General features: G+C 48.7%; 1 protein-coding gene across 1 annotated transcript in view; it reads right to left on the reverse strand.

Annotated features, from left to right (window-relative positions):
- PARD6G (par-6 family cell polarity regulator gamma) overlaps positions 1-14,137 on the reverse strand; it is a 64,204-nt gene extending 50,067 nt beyond the window's left edge. Inside the window, exon 1 of the mRNA XM_004386912.2 lies at positions 13,995-14,137. Within this exon, the coding sequence (XP_004386969.1) occupies positions 13,995-14,066 (72 nt within the window). The 5' untranslated portion in view covers positions 14,067-14,137. The remainder of the gene's footprint in view (positions 1-13,994) is intronic.
- Positions 14,138-14,208: the final 71 nt, after the last annotated feature.

Genomic DNA, 14,208 nt, shown 5'->3' on the forward strand with positions numbered 1-14,208 from the left:
ATGGGCACTCCAGCTCAGGCGCAAGGATGAGAAAGCAGGAGGGGACAGGAAAGCTGGTAACGGGGAACCCAACGTCGAGAAGGGGAGAGTGATGAATGTCGTGGGGTTGGCAACCAATGTCACAAAATAATATGTGTATTAATTGTTTAATGAGAAACTAATTTGCTCTGTAAACCTTCATCTAAAGTACAATTTTAAAAAAAGTGGAAAGACAAACTACTGAATGGGAAAAATATTTGCAAAGTATTTGTCTAATAAAGGACTTGCATCCAGAAAGTACAAACCACTATTAAAACTCAACAATAAAAAGACAACCCAATTAAACATGAGCAAAGATTTGAAAAGACATTTCTCCAAAGACAATATTCAAATGGCCAACAAGCACATGAAAAGACACTCAACATCATTAGTCAATAGGGAAATGCAAATCAAAACCACAATGAGTTACCACTTCAAACCCACTAGGATGGCTATAATAAAAAGATAGACAATAACAAGTATTGGTGAGAATATGAAGAAATTCAGAACCCTCATACATTTTTGGTGGGATTTTAAAATAGTTCCTTCAAACGTCAGAGTTATCATACGGTCCAGCAATTTTACTCCTTGGTATATACCCAAGAGAAATGAAAACATCTGTCCACAAAAAACTTGTACACAAATGTTCAAAGCAGCATTTTTCACAATAGCCAAGTGTCCATCAACTGATGAATGGATAAACAAACTGTGGTCTACCCATTCAATGGAATACTATTGGGTCAAAAAAAGGAATGAAGTACTGATAGACACCACCTGGATAAATCTTTAAAACATTATGTCAAGTGAAAGAAGACACAAAAGACCAAATATTGTCTATTTATATAAAATGTTCAGAATAGGCAAATCTATAGAGACAAGAAGTAGACTAGGGGTTGCTATGGACTAAGGGGAGAAAGGAATCGAGAATGACAGCTAATACACACACGGTTTCTTTTGAGGGTGAAGAAAATGTTCTAAAATTAGATAGTAGCGATGGTTGCCCAACTTTTAAGATACTAAAAACTACTGATTTTGGGGCCATGAAAGAGTGAATTATAGCTTAATAGTTATGTTATTTAAAAAAGAGCTAACCTCAAAGAGTAAATTTTTTTAAACAACCAACTGAAGGCTGCCTAGAAGCTGAGTTTGGAACTTTGGAAAGCCCTGGAGGGTGGCCTTGGGTAGGCATTACATGGAGCGTCTGCTTTTGCTAAAAACAGGAAACCCCGAGGGACCAAAGGGCTCCAGTCACCTGCTATCAGCCACATCCATTTAGAAGATAAGGGTTAAGGACTCAGGGAGCCTGGTGTCCCATTACTGCTGGTCCTTGCCGGGAACACAGGATGTGAGAGATTTGGACAAGCCCAGCTGGCAGGGCAAGCTTTTCCAGTTCCAAGGGGTCTGGCGAGCTGACTGGCGAGGCGGACGGAGGGCAGGCCCTCTGATCAGGGTGGAATTGTATTCCTTTGCACTCCCACGCCATCTTGGCCCCACACTGGAGAAATCCAACAACTGCAGCACCCAGTCCCTCTTCTCCAATCCAGAAAATAAAAGTATGAGTGACATTTTAGGAGCCACAGGGCTCTGGTAAATATAAATTTATTTTCATCATCCAGCATCTATCCCCAAAACATGACCCCAAGGACAATTCATCACCTTACCATTACCATGATTATTTCTTATTTTCCAGGTTAAAAAATAGTAAAAATGTAAAATTTTAATTTTTTCCATACACAAGGGAGTCTTTCTAAGCTTGGAGCCCTGATGGTACAGTGGTTAAGAGCTCAGCTGCTAACCAAAAGGTCAGCAGTTCAAATCCACTAGCCACTCCTTGGAAGCCCTATGGGGCAGTTCTACTATGTCCTATAGGGTCGCTGTGAGTTGGAATCGACTCAACGGCAATGAGTTTTTATCTAAGCTTACCTGTACATGTAAACAAACCCATTCTATGTAGAAACATACTTAATTCAGAGCATGAATAGGTCTGCAGGTATACAACCCTGTGTCTATGTAAAAGAAGCAGAAATCCAAAGTCCTTCTAGCTGCCTAAGACATCCGAGTCCCAACTCAGTAAGGTCAGGCCAAGCCTCTTGGTGCATGAGGCTCTCTCCTCACCCACACACTGGGTCTGCATTTGGTGGGCACCTCTAGTCTGGGTCAGCCACCTCAACATCCCTTGATTGTGGGGATGCCCTCCTGGGACCCCGTGTCTGATGAAGCACAGATGCGCTCAGAGCTTTGCCTCGGCCATAGCTGCTCTGCACCAGCCTGGAATAAACTCCCTCCCTGACTCTGGTCAACTGCTCCATCCACTACTCTGGGCAGCTGCCACTTCAAGCCGCTAGAAAGTTCATGCTTCTCACAATTCAAAAGATGGTCCCAAGGTTCCGCCTTAAACTCGCTCAGCTACTATTTACCTAAAAACTAAAAACAGCATGTGTCTGCTGACTGAAGTGCAACCTTAGTGCCCCACCAAGGGACCATCTATGCGGGAAAACAGCCACCAGGCTTCTGTGGTAGAGAGTCGAGGCCTGTGTCTTTCACGAAGGCTCAAAGGGACCCAAAAAGAAGGGGCAGCCCTCACTGTCTCACCACCCAAGAAAGGTGGTGGGAACTGAGGGCCCATGTGGCATTGACTTTTAACACATTGTTTTTAATCTTTATAGAGGAAGGAAAGGGAGTCCCTGGCTGGCACAAATGGTTAAGCACTTGACTACCGGCCGAAAGGTTGGTGGTTCAAACCCACTCAGAGGCACCTCAGAAGAAAGGCCTGGTGATCTGCTTCTGAAAGGTCACAGCCTTGAAAACCCTACAAAACACAGTTCTACTCTGACACACATGGGGTCACCATGAGTCGGAACTGACATGACAGCAGCTAACAACAACAGCAATAGTGGAAGGAAGCTAACCCTCGGAAAGGGAAGATCACTCGAGTATGGTCCCTCGGCTGTACATGTCTGACTTGGGACCACTCCCCTCCTAGCTGCCTCCCCTACATATGTGTTTTCACAAAAAGGAGAATCAAACTCAAAGGGTAAAGCTTTCTAACTCTGAGTCTCCACAGTCCTTCGTCATTTCCTCAAAACACTGCTGCCTTTAAAAGGTATTCTTTCCACTCCTGCACATAGGGCATGGGGTACCGGGAAGCTGACTGTGTGCTGGGGACATGTCCACCTTAGGGAAACCAGCAGAGACCAGCAAATCTCACTCTGGACAAAAAACAGAAAAGAAACCAGGACAACCGAGACCTGGAGTCTGGTGTGACCCCAAGGGCATCTGATGTGACCTGTGTGCAACTGAGCCTTGTCCGCCCAGGCTGGCTCCGAGGGCGTCTAGTGTGACTCCACATGGAGCTAGCTCTGGGAGTCACTCTGTGCGTCACCCATACACAGGAAAATCACTGTCTCCAGGTTTTTCTAACACGTGATTTTGTTAAAAACTGGATCACGCCATCACTGTTTGGTGTGTTTTTCTTCATAGTTTGAACAGGAATACGACCATAGAGCTCAATGTTCAAACAGTGTTCAGTGAAAAGACTTCCTTCGCCCCTGCCTCCCAGCCCCCAGTGTCGCCTCATCACCAGTCCGTGACCCCCAGTCTTGTGTACCCTCGAAGACATTTTACACACATGAAATTACCATATGGAAACTGCATGTATATTCCCTCTGTCTCCACTGGTGTGCCCACACTTTCTTCACTCAATTGTTCTATTTTGCTGGGTACTCACAGTTCTAGGAGGCCATCTCTGACTCACAGACACCCCTAAACATGGCTCATGGTGTGTGAGGTTCCTGCGGGGTTGAAGGCTCTGACTCCTGGAGCCTGGGCTTCCAAGCTGCCCCTAGGGCACAAGGGCTCAGGATAGGCCACAGGAGCCTGCTCACTACAGATCCACTGGCCACTCAAGCTTTAGCAAAGAGTCCTCACCCATCCAAATCTGCTTAGCAAATGAGTCACGTCTAAGACACCTCCCAACCCCACAGCTCACCTGGATACAAGCCCCACACGAGCAGGAACTGGACCGCCTTAGAGAGCACAGAACCTGGTATACAGCCAGCGCTCAAACATCACGTATGAACAGATGACGAACACGCATTCAGCACTTATAGCTGGCACATATCTGTGGCATGCTCAGCGTTCGCAGGCCACCCTTGCATGTCCCAGTTCACACCATTACACATTCAGTTCCAGTTCTAGGGAAACAATTACTCACCCCAGTGGAGGTACAGTAAGTCACTCTTACTGATGGGGGAAGCACATGGGGATCTCCACTAGTGACCACATAGTCAATCCCATATATCCCCTTCTCAGGAAGGCAGATGGTCCTGAGGGCCCGTTAAGCCACGTCCCACCCGCTCCCCTCCTCACATGCTTTCCTTCACCAAACTGACCCCAGAAAGAAGAGCGTATCCAAGAACACTATTCACTACAAAGCGAAACGTCTGCTGCTCACTGCCACAGCAGAGCAACCCAAGAACCACCAAGTCATTTTGAGTGGCATGTGCCTGATGATCCACATAATTCTCTTTACTGGAACTCCCTCCTCCAAACCATCAAGTAGGAATTTATTCATTGAACCAGTATTTCCTGTGCTGAGCTTTACAGTCATAAAAAATAAAATGTGGCCCCCATTTTATCCCTCACAGAGCTTGATATACAGTAGGCACTCCAAAAATATTTACTGAGTGAATGAACTGTATAAACAGTGTATATAAAATGGTGTAGCCAGTTTGGAAAACAGTCTGTCAACTGACCATGTTGTGCAACCATCACCACTATCCATTTCCAAATGTTGTTCATCACCCCAAACAGAAACTCAGTACCCCTAAAGCAATAACTTCCCCTCCCCCTCCCCTAGCCCCTGGTAACTACTACTAAACCTTTGTCTCTATGCATTTGTCTACTCTAGATGTTTCATATAAGTGGGATCATACAGTATTTGTCCTCTTGTGTCTGGCTTTGTCTTAGTTCTCTAGGGCTGCTATAAAAGAAATACAAGTGGATGGCTTTAACAAACACGTATTTATTTTCTCACAGTTTAGGAGGCTAGAAGTCCAAATTCAGGGCACCAGCTCTAAGGGAAGGCTTTCTCTCTCTGTCAGCTCTGGAGGAAGGTCCTTGTCCCTTTAGCTTCTCCTCCCTGGTTCCTTAGAGATCTCCATGAGTCTAGGCATCTATCTTACCCCATCTCTGCTTCCAGCTTGCATTTAGTCTCTTTTATATCTCAAAAGAGACTGATTGAAGATACACCCTATCCTAATCCTGCCTCATTAGCATTAACAAAGACAACCCACTCCCAAATGGGATTTTATAACCACAGGCATAGAGGTTAGGATTTACAACACATATTTTTGGGGGACACATTCAATCCATAACAGGCTTCTTTCTCTCAGCATATTTTCAAGGTTCATCCCTGCCGCTGCATGTATCAGGACTTCATTTCTCTTTACGGCTGAATAACATTCCATTGTGTGGATATACCACATTTTGTTTATCCAACCATCTGTTGATGGACACTTGGGTTGTTTCCACCTTTTGTCTACTGTGAATAATACTGCAATGAACATCGGTGCATGAGTATCTGCTTTCAATTCTTTTGGATGTACACATAGAAGTGGAATTGCTGGGTCATATGGTAATTCTATGTTTAACTTTTTTTTTTTTATGATTAACTTTTTAAGGAACTGCCATACTGTTTCCCACAGAGGCTGTACCACTTTACATTCCTACCAGCAACGCACAAGGCTTCCAATTTCTCCACATTTTCGCCAGCACTTGTTATTTTCCGTTTTTCTTAACAGTCATCCTAGTGGGTATGACATGGTATCTCAAAGTGGTTTTGATTTGCACATTCCTAATGACTAATGCCATGACCTGCCTGTCAGTTTATTGCACTGTGGTGGCTTGCTGTGATGCTGGAAGTTCTTCATACTGTGGTGGCTATGGGATTACTCTGATGCTGGAAGCTATGCCACCAGTATTTCAAATACCAGCAAGTTCACCCATGGTGGACAGCTTTCAGCAGAACTTCCAGACTAAGACAGACTAGGAAGAAAGATCTGGTGATCTACTTCCAAAAATTAGCCAATGAAAACCTTCTTATCGATCATAACAGAATACTTTCCAAATCACTTGCTTTGGACACATCATTAGGAAGGATCAGTCACTGGAGCAGGGCATCATATTTGGTGGAGCAGAGGGCCAATGAGGGTGAGGGAAACCCTCAGTGAGATAGACTGGCACAATAGCCTCAATGATGGACTTGAATATGCCGGTGATGATGAGGATGATGCAGGACTGGGAAATGTTTAATTCTGTTGTACGAAAGGTCACCCGTGAGTCGGAGCTGACTTAATGGCATCTATCTCTGTCTATCTATCTATCTGTCTATCTATCTATCTATCTGTTGACTAATGACACTAAGTATATTTTCATGTGCTTGTTGGCCATTTCTTATGTTCTTTGGAGAAATGTCTACTCAAGTCCTTTGCCCATTTTTTAATTGGGTTGTTTGTCTTTTTGTTGTTGAATCAAATCAATTTCTTTTTAATGTTCAGAGTTTCTCTGTTTGGTTTAGCTTATTTCTCCCTCCCCTTCCTTCCCCGCCCAGGCACTAACGTCAATGTGCTTGGTGACCTTCACAGGCAGGGAACAGGCAAGACTCTTGACCTCTCTCAGAGATGCATGCGGAGCAAGCCAACTGTCACCTTCTTCAAAAAGCTGTTCATTTTCTAAAATACTCAACAGACCATTTCTGAACTAGCAACTGCCAGGGAACTCTAGTTGTTCCTCATCTGAGCTCAACTCACCCAACATCTATTGGGCATCTCCTACCTGCAAAGCACTGGCCTTCACATCCCAGATGCTGAGTTTTTCCTCTGAGCACATGACTGAGAAATGCTATCAACGTTCTAAGTTGGTCTTCCAGGGTCTATGTCCTCTGAGCACACGTGGAGGATGAGAAAACATGGAGACAGGAGGCCAGCTCTTCTGGAAGCAGTGGAGACCCAGATGGAAGGGAAGATCCTCTGACTTGTCTTCAAACAGCCCAAGCAGGCTGCTGATGCCAGAGAGCGGACAGGAGCAATTATGGGAGCCGGAGTGTGATAGCTGGTCTGGCCAAGGTGGGGCAGGCTGACACCTGTAAATCTCTGGCTCCAAGGGACGTGAAGTTGTGGATTTGGTGACACCTTTGATCTCAGGATGAAGAACTACCTCCTTCACACACTTCCTCAAAACTTGCTATTAGTCAACAGAATCTTCACCAGACTCTAAGGCCAGGATGCTACATGTCTTGGTCACTCTGGTGTGCACAGTGTGAGCACCACCTGGAACAAAGTAGTTGCTCAGTAAATGAATAACTGGATAGATGGAACCAGACTTTTAAGAACAGCCACTGAATAGAGGACCTCCCTCCAGGCCACGCAGCCAGAACCTCCTATAGTGATGCAAGAAGATGGAACTTCGTCCTCAGAAAGCATAGAACCTCACCGTTCCAGCCATTTCTGGAAGGTAGGTGTGGGAGGAGCTGTGCCACCAGCTGGATCCAGACAGACTGCGGAGACCTCTCACTCTACGCAGGGTGAGGTGGGCATGCCTTCATCTGTATCCAATCTCGAGTTCAAAGTCTGTCAGCTCCTACAATGAGCCAGGAGACTTCTCCTCCAGCAGCCTTTGACTCTGGAGCCTCGTGTGAGGTTTGTGACCTTGGGCAGGCTAGTTAGCCCTGGTGGCTCGGTTTCCTCTCTTGTATAATGGGATGACAGCAGAACCCATCTTCAGGGTTGACAGCGAGTCATGAGCTGCCATTTGCAGCAGTGATGCATTGAGAGCAGCGTCTGGCTAAATAAATCTTAATAGCCAAGAGCGGGACCTCCACCACAGTCACATCCTCAGCATGCTTGGGGGAACAAAGTACTTGCCGCTCCCCAGGTTCATGAGAGGAAGTGGGGAGCCAGTGAGCACGTGGATGTAACATGTCAGCAGTCTTTGAGCCCAGGAGGTAGCTGCTTGGGAGGTTCCTGCTCTGCCTCTCCAGCTGCCCCACCCTACTTGTCTCTCAAAGGCCAAGAGGCCCTTCCTCGGGAAAGGACGGGATTCGTAAATGTTAGCGCTTCATGAATGAATGCATCCTCCAATCCTAGACACTCCTTCCCTCAGCTGAACTTGGGAGAACGATGACCCTCCATCTGAACGCAGGGATCCTAGCCAGGGTTCCTCCTGGGAAGGTCAAGGCCCAAGCAGTAGTTGGGCAGTGGCCTAGGGAGGCATCAGTGCCATCAGTGCCCACCAAACTGATGCTCCCCACTTGGGTCCCTGATAAATCTCCTCAAGACGTAGTTCCCGAATCAAGTCGTCGGACCTGTTTAAACACAGCCATGCACAGATACAACAAAACTGGATCTGAAAAGGGTGGAGCTGACACATGCAGGTGAGTCACACCTGTCCAGGCAGCTACCAACGGACCATGGGAGGCAAGCACCCAATGGGAGAGGCCTGCCCGGCCCAGGCTCCATTCCCCCAGCTGTCTCACGTCACCCCAGATGGAAGGACGTGCATCTGCAGCGCCAGGCCTGGCTGCCAATCATCTCAGCCACAGATAAGATCTTGGGGACCAGAAGGAACATGCTGACGTAGACACTGCATGCAGGCGCAGAGCCCAGCTGGCAGCATGGCTCCTCCCACACCTACCTCTGGTAGCCCCGGCTTAACACCTGGGGGCGAGGCCACTCCCTGGGGCACAAGGCCACTCCTGAACCCAGAGATCCCCTGGACACCATCTGGATTGAATGGCAAACCCTTTGTGGACAAGCAGCTTCCATAAATCAATAAACAAGACTCTGCTACAGAAAGAGGATGCAGGACATAAACAGACAATTAAAAAAGATGTACAAATAGCCAATAAATATGAAAATTTGCAATTCACTAGCAATTCAAGAAATGCAAATTGTAAGAATGTGATACCAATTCACTTATTAAATTGGCACAGAATGAGAGAATACCCAGTGCTCGGGTTGGTTGGGGGTCGGGGGACACAGAGATGGATGGATGGGTAGATGTGAACAAGAGTAAAAAATGATAGAAGAGTCTTTCTTGAAGAAAATTTAGCCAATATGTGTTCAAAGCCTTAAAAGCGTGCATACCCTTTCACCTAATAATTTCACTTCTAAGATTTTGTCCTGAAGAAATAATCTGAGTTCTGCAGTGATTTCATATAATCAGTAACCTTCATATACTTTATATAATACTTAAAAAAAAAAAAAACCCCAAACTTATTGCTGTCGAGTTGATTCCGATTTATAGCGACCCTATAGGATAGAATACAACTATGCCATTGGGTTTCCAAGGAGCAGCTGGTGGATTCGAACTGCTGACCTTCTGGTTAGTGGCCAAGCTCTTAACACTGTGCCACCAGGGCTCCTTATATACGTAGTCTATATTATACGTTCTATATACAATCTTTATATAAAGATTTAACTATAAAGATGTTATTCGCAGCATTGTTTATTACAACAAAAAATGGAAATAACTCATATAGGATAGTGGTTAAATTAATTATGGGTTAGACATAAGACACAGTCATTTAAAAAATGTTTCTAAAAATATTACTGACAGGAGAAATACATGCAATACATTCTTAAATTGGAGAGAAGGCAGGCTACAAAATACTGTGCCTATAAAATATGATCCTAATGCTAGAAAACAAATATGTATGCACGTACATGTGTACATGCAAATATAAGACCAGAAGGACACAGAGCAACATGTTGACAGCGGTTCATGGATGGGAGCATTACCAATGGCTTTTACTCCTCTGGGTGCCTGGCTGTAGGTTCTAAATTTTCTATAGCAATGTGTTTTTTAGAATCCAAAAAAGCCCCCAACATTATCTAAACAAAGAAGTAAAAGCTGGATTAAAACCTTCAATGGAGTTATTCTTCCCCAAATACAGTGGACATGTAAACCCTATGAGGTGTAAACATGGTCCCTTCCTTAAAGGGGCTTACAGTATATCGTTACTTAGGAAAAATAATTCCCAAGCTAGCATTGTAATATGTGCCACAAGAAACAAAGACATGTGGAAAGGGTCAGAGGAAGCAGGGAGCGCACTGGTGGTGGAATCAGCCATCTTTGTAGAAGAGGGAGCACTTTAAGAGGGTCATCAAGGTAGGGTAGATTTTTAGAGAAAGCAGGTGGGGAAGCAACAAAACCAGAGGCATGCAGGCCGGAAAAAACATGGACTTCAGCCATTAGCTCATGGATTGAGGCCATGAGTAGGAGGTAATCAATGTCTGAGTTGGAAGGAGACTGGGAATACGTAATTCAGACAGGTAACACAGGAGCCTCCAGCCAGGGTGAGTGGGGTGGGGTGGAGACACAGCAACCCTCGCACACAGAGCATCACACGCAGAGATGAATGCTTCCTTTCAGTCTTGCAGCATATGCAGATGCCAGTGGAGCTGACAAATACGAATGCAGTTAAAGGCATTACTCAATTCCTAAGGGCATCATGTCGCTTTCTATCTCCCTTGTCTGAAACACATCCTCCCCTCCAACCCAGACGTCTGCGTATCTGCCTCCCTCCACTTCTTCAGGTCTTCTGTTAGGAGAGGCACAAGCCAAAGATAAGTGGGAAAATTTGGCCCAATTACCAGAACCAGAAGTACATATAGCTGGTCTGGGGCACAGATGAACTACTGGTATAAAGGCAGAAGTGTCTGGGGAAGGGGAGGGAGTCACCAAGTCAAGATTATGCCCCACCCCCTTCGCACACCCGGACCCTGTCCCCACTGGGAACCGACCAACTGTGGCAGATGGCTAATGTCCAGAATTCTGACGGGGTTGGAGGAGGTTTGCAGACCCAATGCCCTGAAACGCCACAGGATCCTGACCCACAGCTCTTAACTTTCTTACAACGTGGGGAATGTCTTCACATTCATCACCTCATTTGGTCCTGGGAGGCAAGCAGAACAGGTATTGTGCCGTTGTACAGACTAAACAACTGAGACTCGGAAGAGCCCAGGAGCTCCAGAAGCGAGCGGGGCAGACCCTGCCTGGGCCCAGCTCCTTGTCATCATTCTCCCCATGTAAAAGCACAAGTTGTGTGGTGCTGCATGAGGCTGCGTATAGACAGCCTTTCCATCAAGTTTTGCTCTGTTTTGACATAAGCAGCTGGAGTAGAAACAGGCTCCTGTGGAGCTGCGCAAATGCCCAAGCCTGGTGCAAACAATTTTTCTAATTACTCTTCAAAATAGGTTCAAACATCTCTTGTGCTAATAACTATCAACTACAAAGTCGGTCTGCGGGAGGGTGTCCAGAAGGAAGAGCCTGGGCCTCTCTGAACAAACAGTAAGTTCCGGCCATCATCTGAAAGCCTTGGGGTGGAGGGGGGGGATGTCCAGCCAGCCAGCTGGCTACAGGCCCAGGCCATGTGGGCCCTGCAGAGTGCCCTCACCTGGGCAGAGCTGGAGGGGGTCAGGCAGCTGCTCCCTGAGACAGGGCAGTCTGAGGCAGGCTCCTCACTGCCTGGAGCAAAGGCAGCAGCCCTAACCCTTTTCCAGGCGGACTTCCCCAGGGGATCCAGGCCTGATTGTGCCTCTGGTCCTCTCTAGCCATGCTGTCTGTGGCCAGTGCTACACAGGGACTGAGTTTTTAATTTTAATCAAATTAAGTAGCCACTGTAAAAAGACTGTGCTGGTGGTCACACAAGTCTACATGTGTGATAAAAAAAACTGCATAGGACTAAAGACACACACACAGAGACTCACAGTCACACACACTTTCATACCACATACACATACACACACTCCCACATACATTTTCTGTCACACACATACACACTCATACACACACACAATGCTCCCACACATACACACTCATCCACACTGTTGCACACACTCATACATACACTCACATGCTCTCACACATACACTCTCACACTCACACCACACTCATACACATGCTCACACACTCATACACATACTTTCACATATACACACTCACACACTGTTGTACACACTCATACATACGCTTACATGTTCTGACACTCACATATACGCTCTTACATATACACACTCACACACCACATGCACTCACACACTTTGCATGTACTTATACATGTGCTCACACACATACATATACACACTCACACACACACTGTTGTACATAATCATATACACGCTCACACGCTCTTATACTCTCACACACACGGTCTCACACATATACACAATCACAGAGTCACACACACCACACATTCACTCTCACACATAAGTGTACATCCAGCCGGTGAGAAGAATGAGGTCAGTGGAGTGCACCCACACCAACTTCCTGGGTATGATGCTGTGTTGTCACTGTGCACGATGTTACCACTGGGAGATATCTATTACATCTTACAACTTCTTGTCAGTCTACAATTATCTCAAAAGAAAAACTTTTTAAAAAGTAAATACCACACGTGTCTATTGTGCTGGACAGTGCATCTCTAGAAAGTTACATTTTGACCAAACTAAAGAAACTGGGCAGTTACATTATGCCTCCCACTCAGGCTCTTGGTTTCCTCCCCCTTACATAACCCAAAGTGGGCATCTGATTTCGGTGGGCACTCCTGGGCACTCCTGGGCAAAAGAGGCAGTGGCGGGTGGAGTGTGGCCACAGAGTTAGCATGGGGGGGGAAGGGCGGGGTCTCCTTTTCAGAAAGCAGTGGTCGGAAGAAGAGCCCCGCCCGTTCTGCACCCAGCGACCCCTCGGCGGATCAGGGCAGCCGGGGGAGGGGCACCGCTGGACTCGCCTCCCGGGTTCCACGCGCACGTCCCCAGAGTCCGGGCCCAAGGTGGGCGCGAAGTGAGGGTCCCAAGCCGAGGCTCCGCGGCTCGCCCCTTTACCGAGAAGGAAGGAGGCACAGAAGAGTGCGAGAGAGCTGCTCTTGAGCAGCAGTCATCGCAAGGCCGAGCACCCCCTTCTCCGGACCCTAAAGACTGCGTCTGATCCTCGGCCCGGGGGTCCACGGCCGAAACTTTCGTCCGCGGTGAAGGCGTGGTGGGGGAGCCGCCCCCGCAAACGGCACATTCGCCAGATTCTATCAGACAATCATCCACACACACACCCGGTCACCCGCAGGTCCGGGCACGCTCGGGCCGGGGCGCGGGCGGCCGGAGGAGCAGGCCCTGGGGACGGACCGGGGGGACCAGGGGACTCGGGGATCAGGGGTTCCGGGCACTGAGAGGACTGGAGGGCTGGGCCGGGGGGCTGAGGGGTCCAGTCCAGGCAGCCCGGAGCCAGATCGGGGATTCGGGGGCCGAGAGATGAGTCAGGGCCGAACCTAGGAACCGGGGGGCGCGCCAAGGTGCCGGAGGGCCCAGGAGACTAGAGGACCAGGGGGTCCAGGACACCAGGGAACTGGAGGGCGGGGCTGGGGGATTCAGTCTAGAGAGTCCGTGGGCCGGACCGGGGTACTGGACCTGAGGTCTAGTCGGAGGATCCCGCTCGGGACGCTTGCGGCCGGCCTCATCGCTGGGAAGGAGTCTCCTCCGCAGCCCGAAGGAGACGGCGCGGTCAGGGCCCTTTCCCAGAAGCCCGAACCCCGAGCAGCCCACGGCCCCGGTTCGCCCAGGAAACGCCGCCCTCCCTACGAACGTGCAGCGCGCCTGGGTCGCCCCTCGGCTGGTTGAACAAAAGAGCAGTTTCGGCAGAGCGCTCCGGCCCCGCGCAGACTGCTACCGCTGGTCCTCGGCCCTCCGGCCGCGCCGGCTCCGAGCGGACCCTCCCGGTCGCCGGCTTTGTCTGCGGGGCCCGCAAGCAGCCGGACCCCCGTGCATCCCGCGGCCCCGCGCGGCCCCGCGCCGAGGGGCGGGCGGTGCACGAGCTTGGAAACTTGTCGCCGGCGCTTTCCCTCCCACTTTGTCAGGCCCCTCCACGTCCGCCCCATTCATTTGAAGGGGGTGCAAAGCCCCGGGCAGGGCAGAACCCTCCGCGCTTACCTTGCTTTTGACTTCCACGGCGCTGCAGTCGTAGAAGCGCAGGGTCTGAGACTTGTGGAAACTCCGGTTCATGGTTTCGGCGCCGGGCAGCCTCGTCGTCGCCCTAGCTCCTCAGGGGCTGCAGAAGGGCTCTGGGGGCCGCGAGCCTACCCGCCGCGCCTGGGCCCCGCGACCCCGCTCCCTCGCCGTGCGCCCCGGCCCAGGTCCGGGTCCG

The sequence above is a fragment of the Trichechus manatus genome, unplaced genomic scaffold, assembly GCF_000243295.1.
Source record: "Trichechus manatus latirostris isolate Lorelei unplaced genomic scaffold, TriManLat1.0 scaffold00176, whole genome shotgun sequence".
Taxonomy (NCBI): Eukaryota; Metazoa; Chordata; class Mammalia; order Sirenia; family Trichechidae; genus Trichechus; species Trichechus manatus.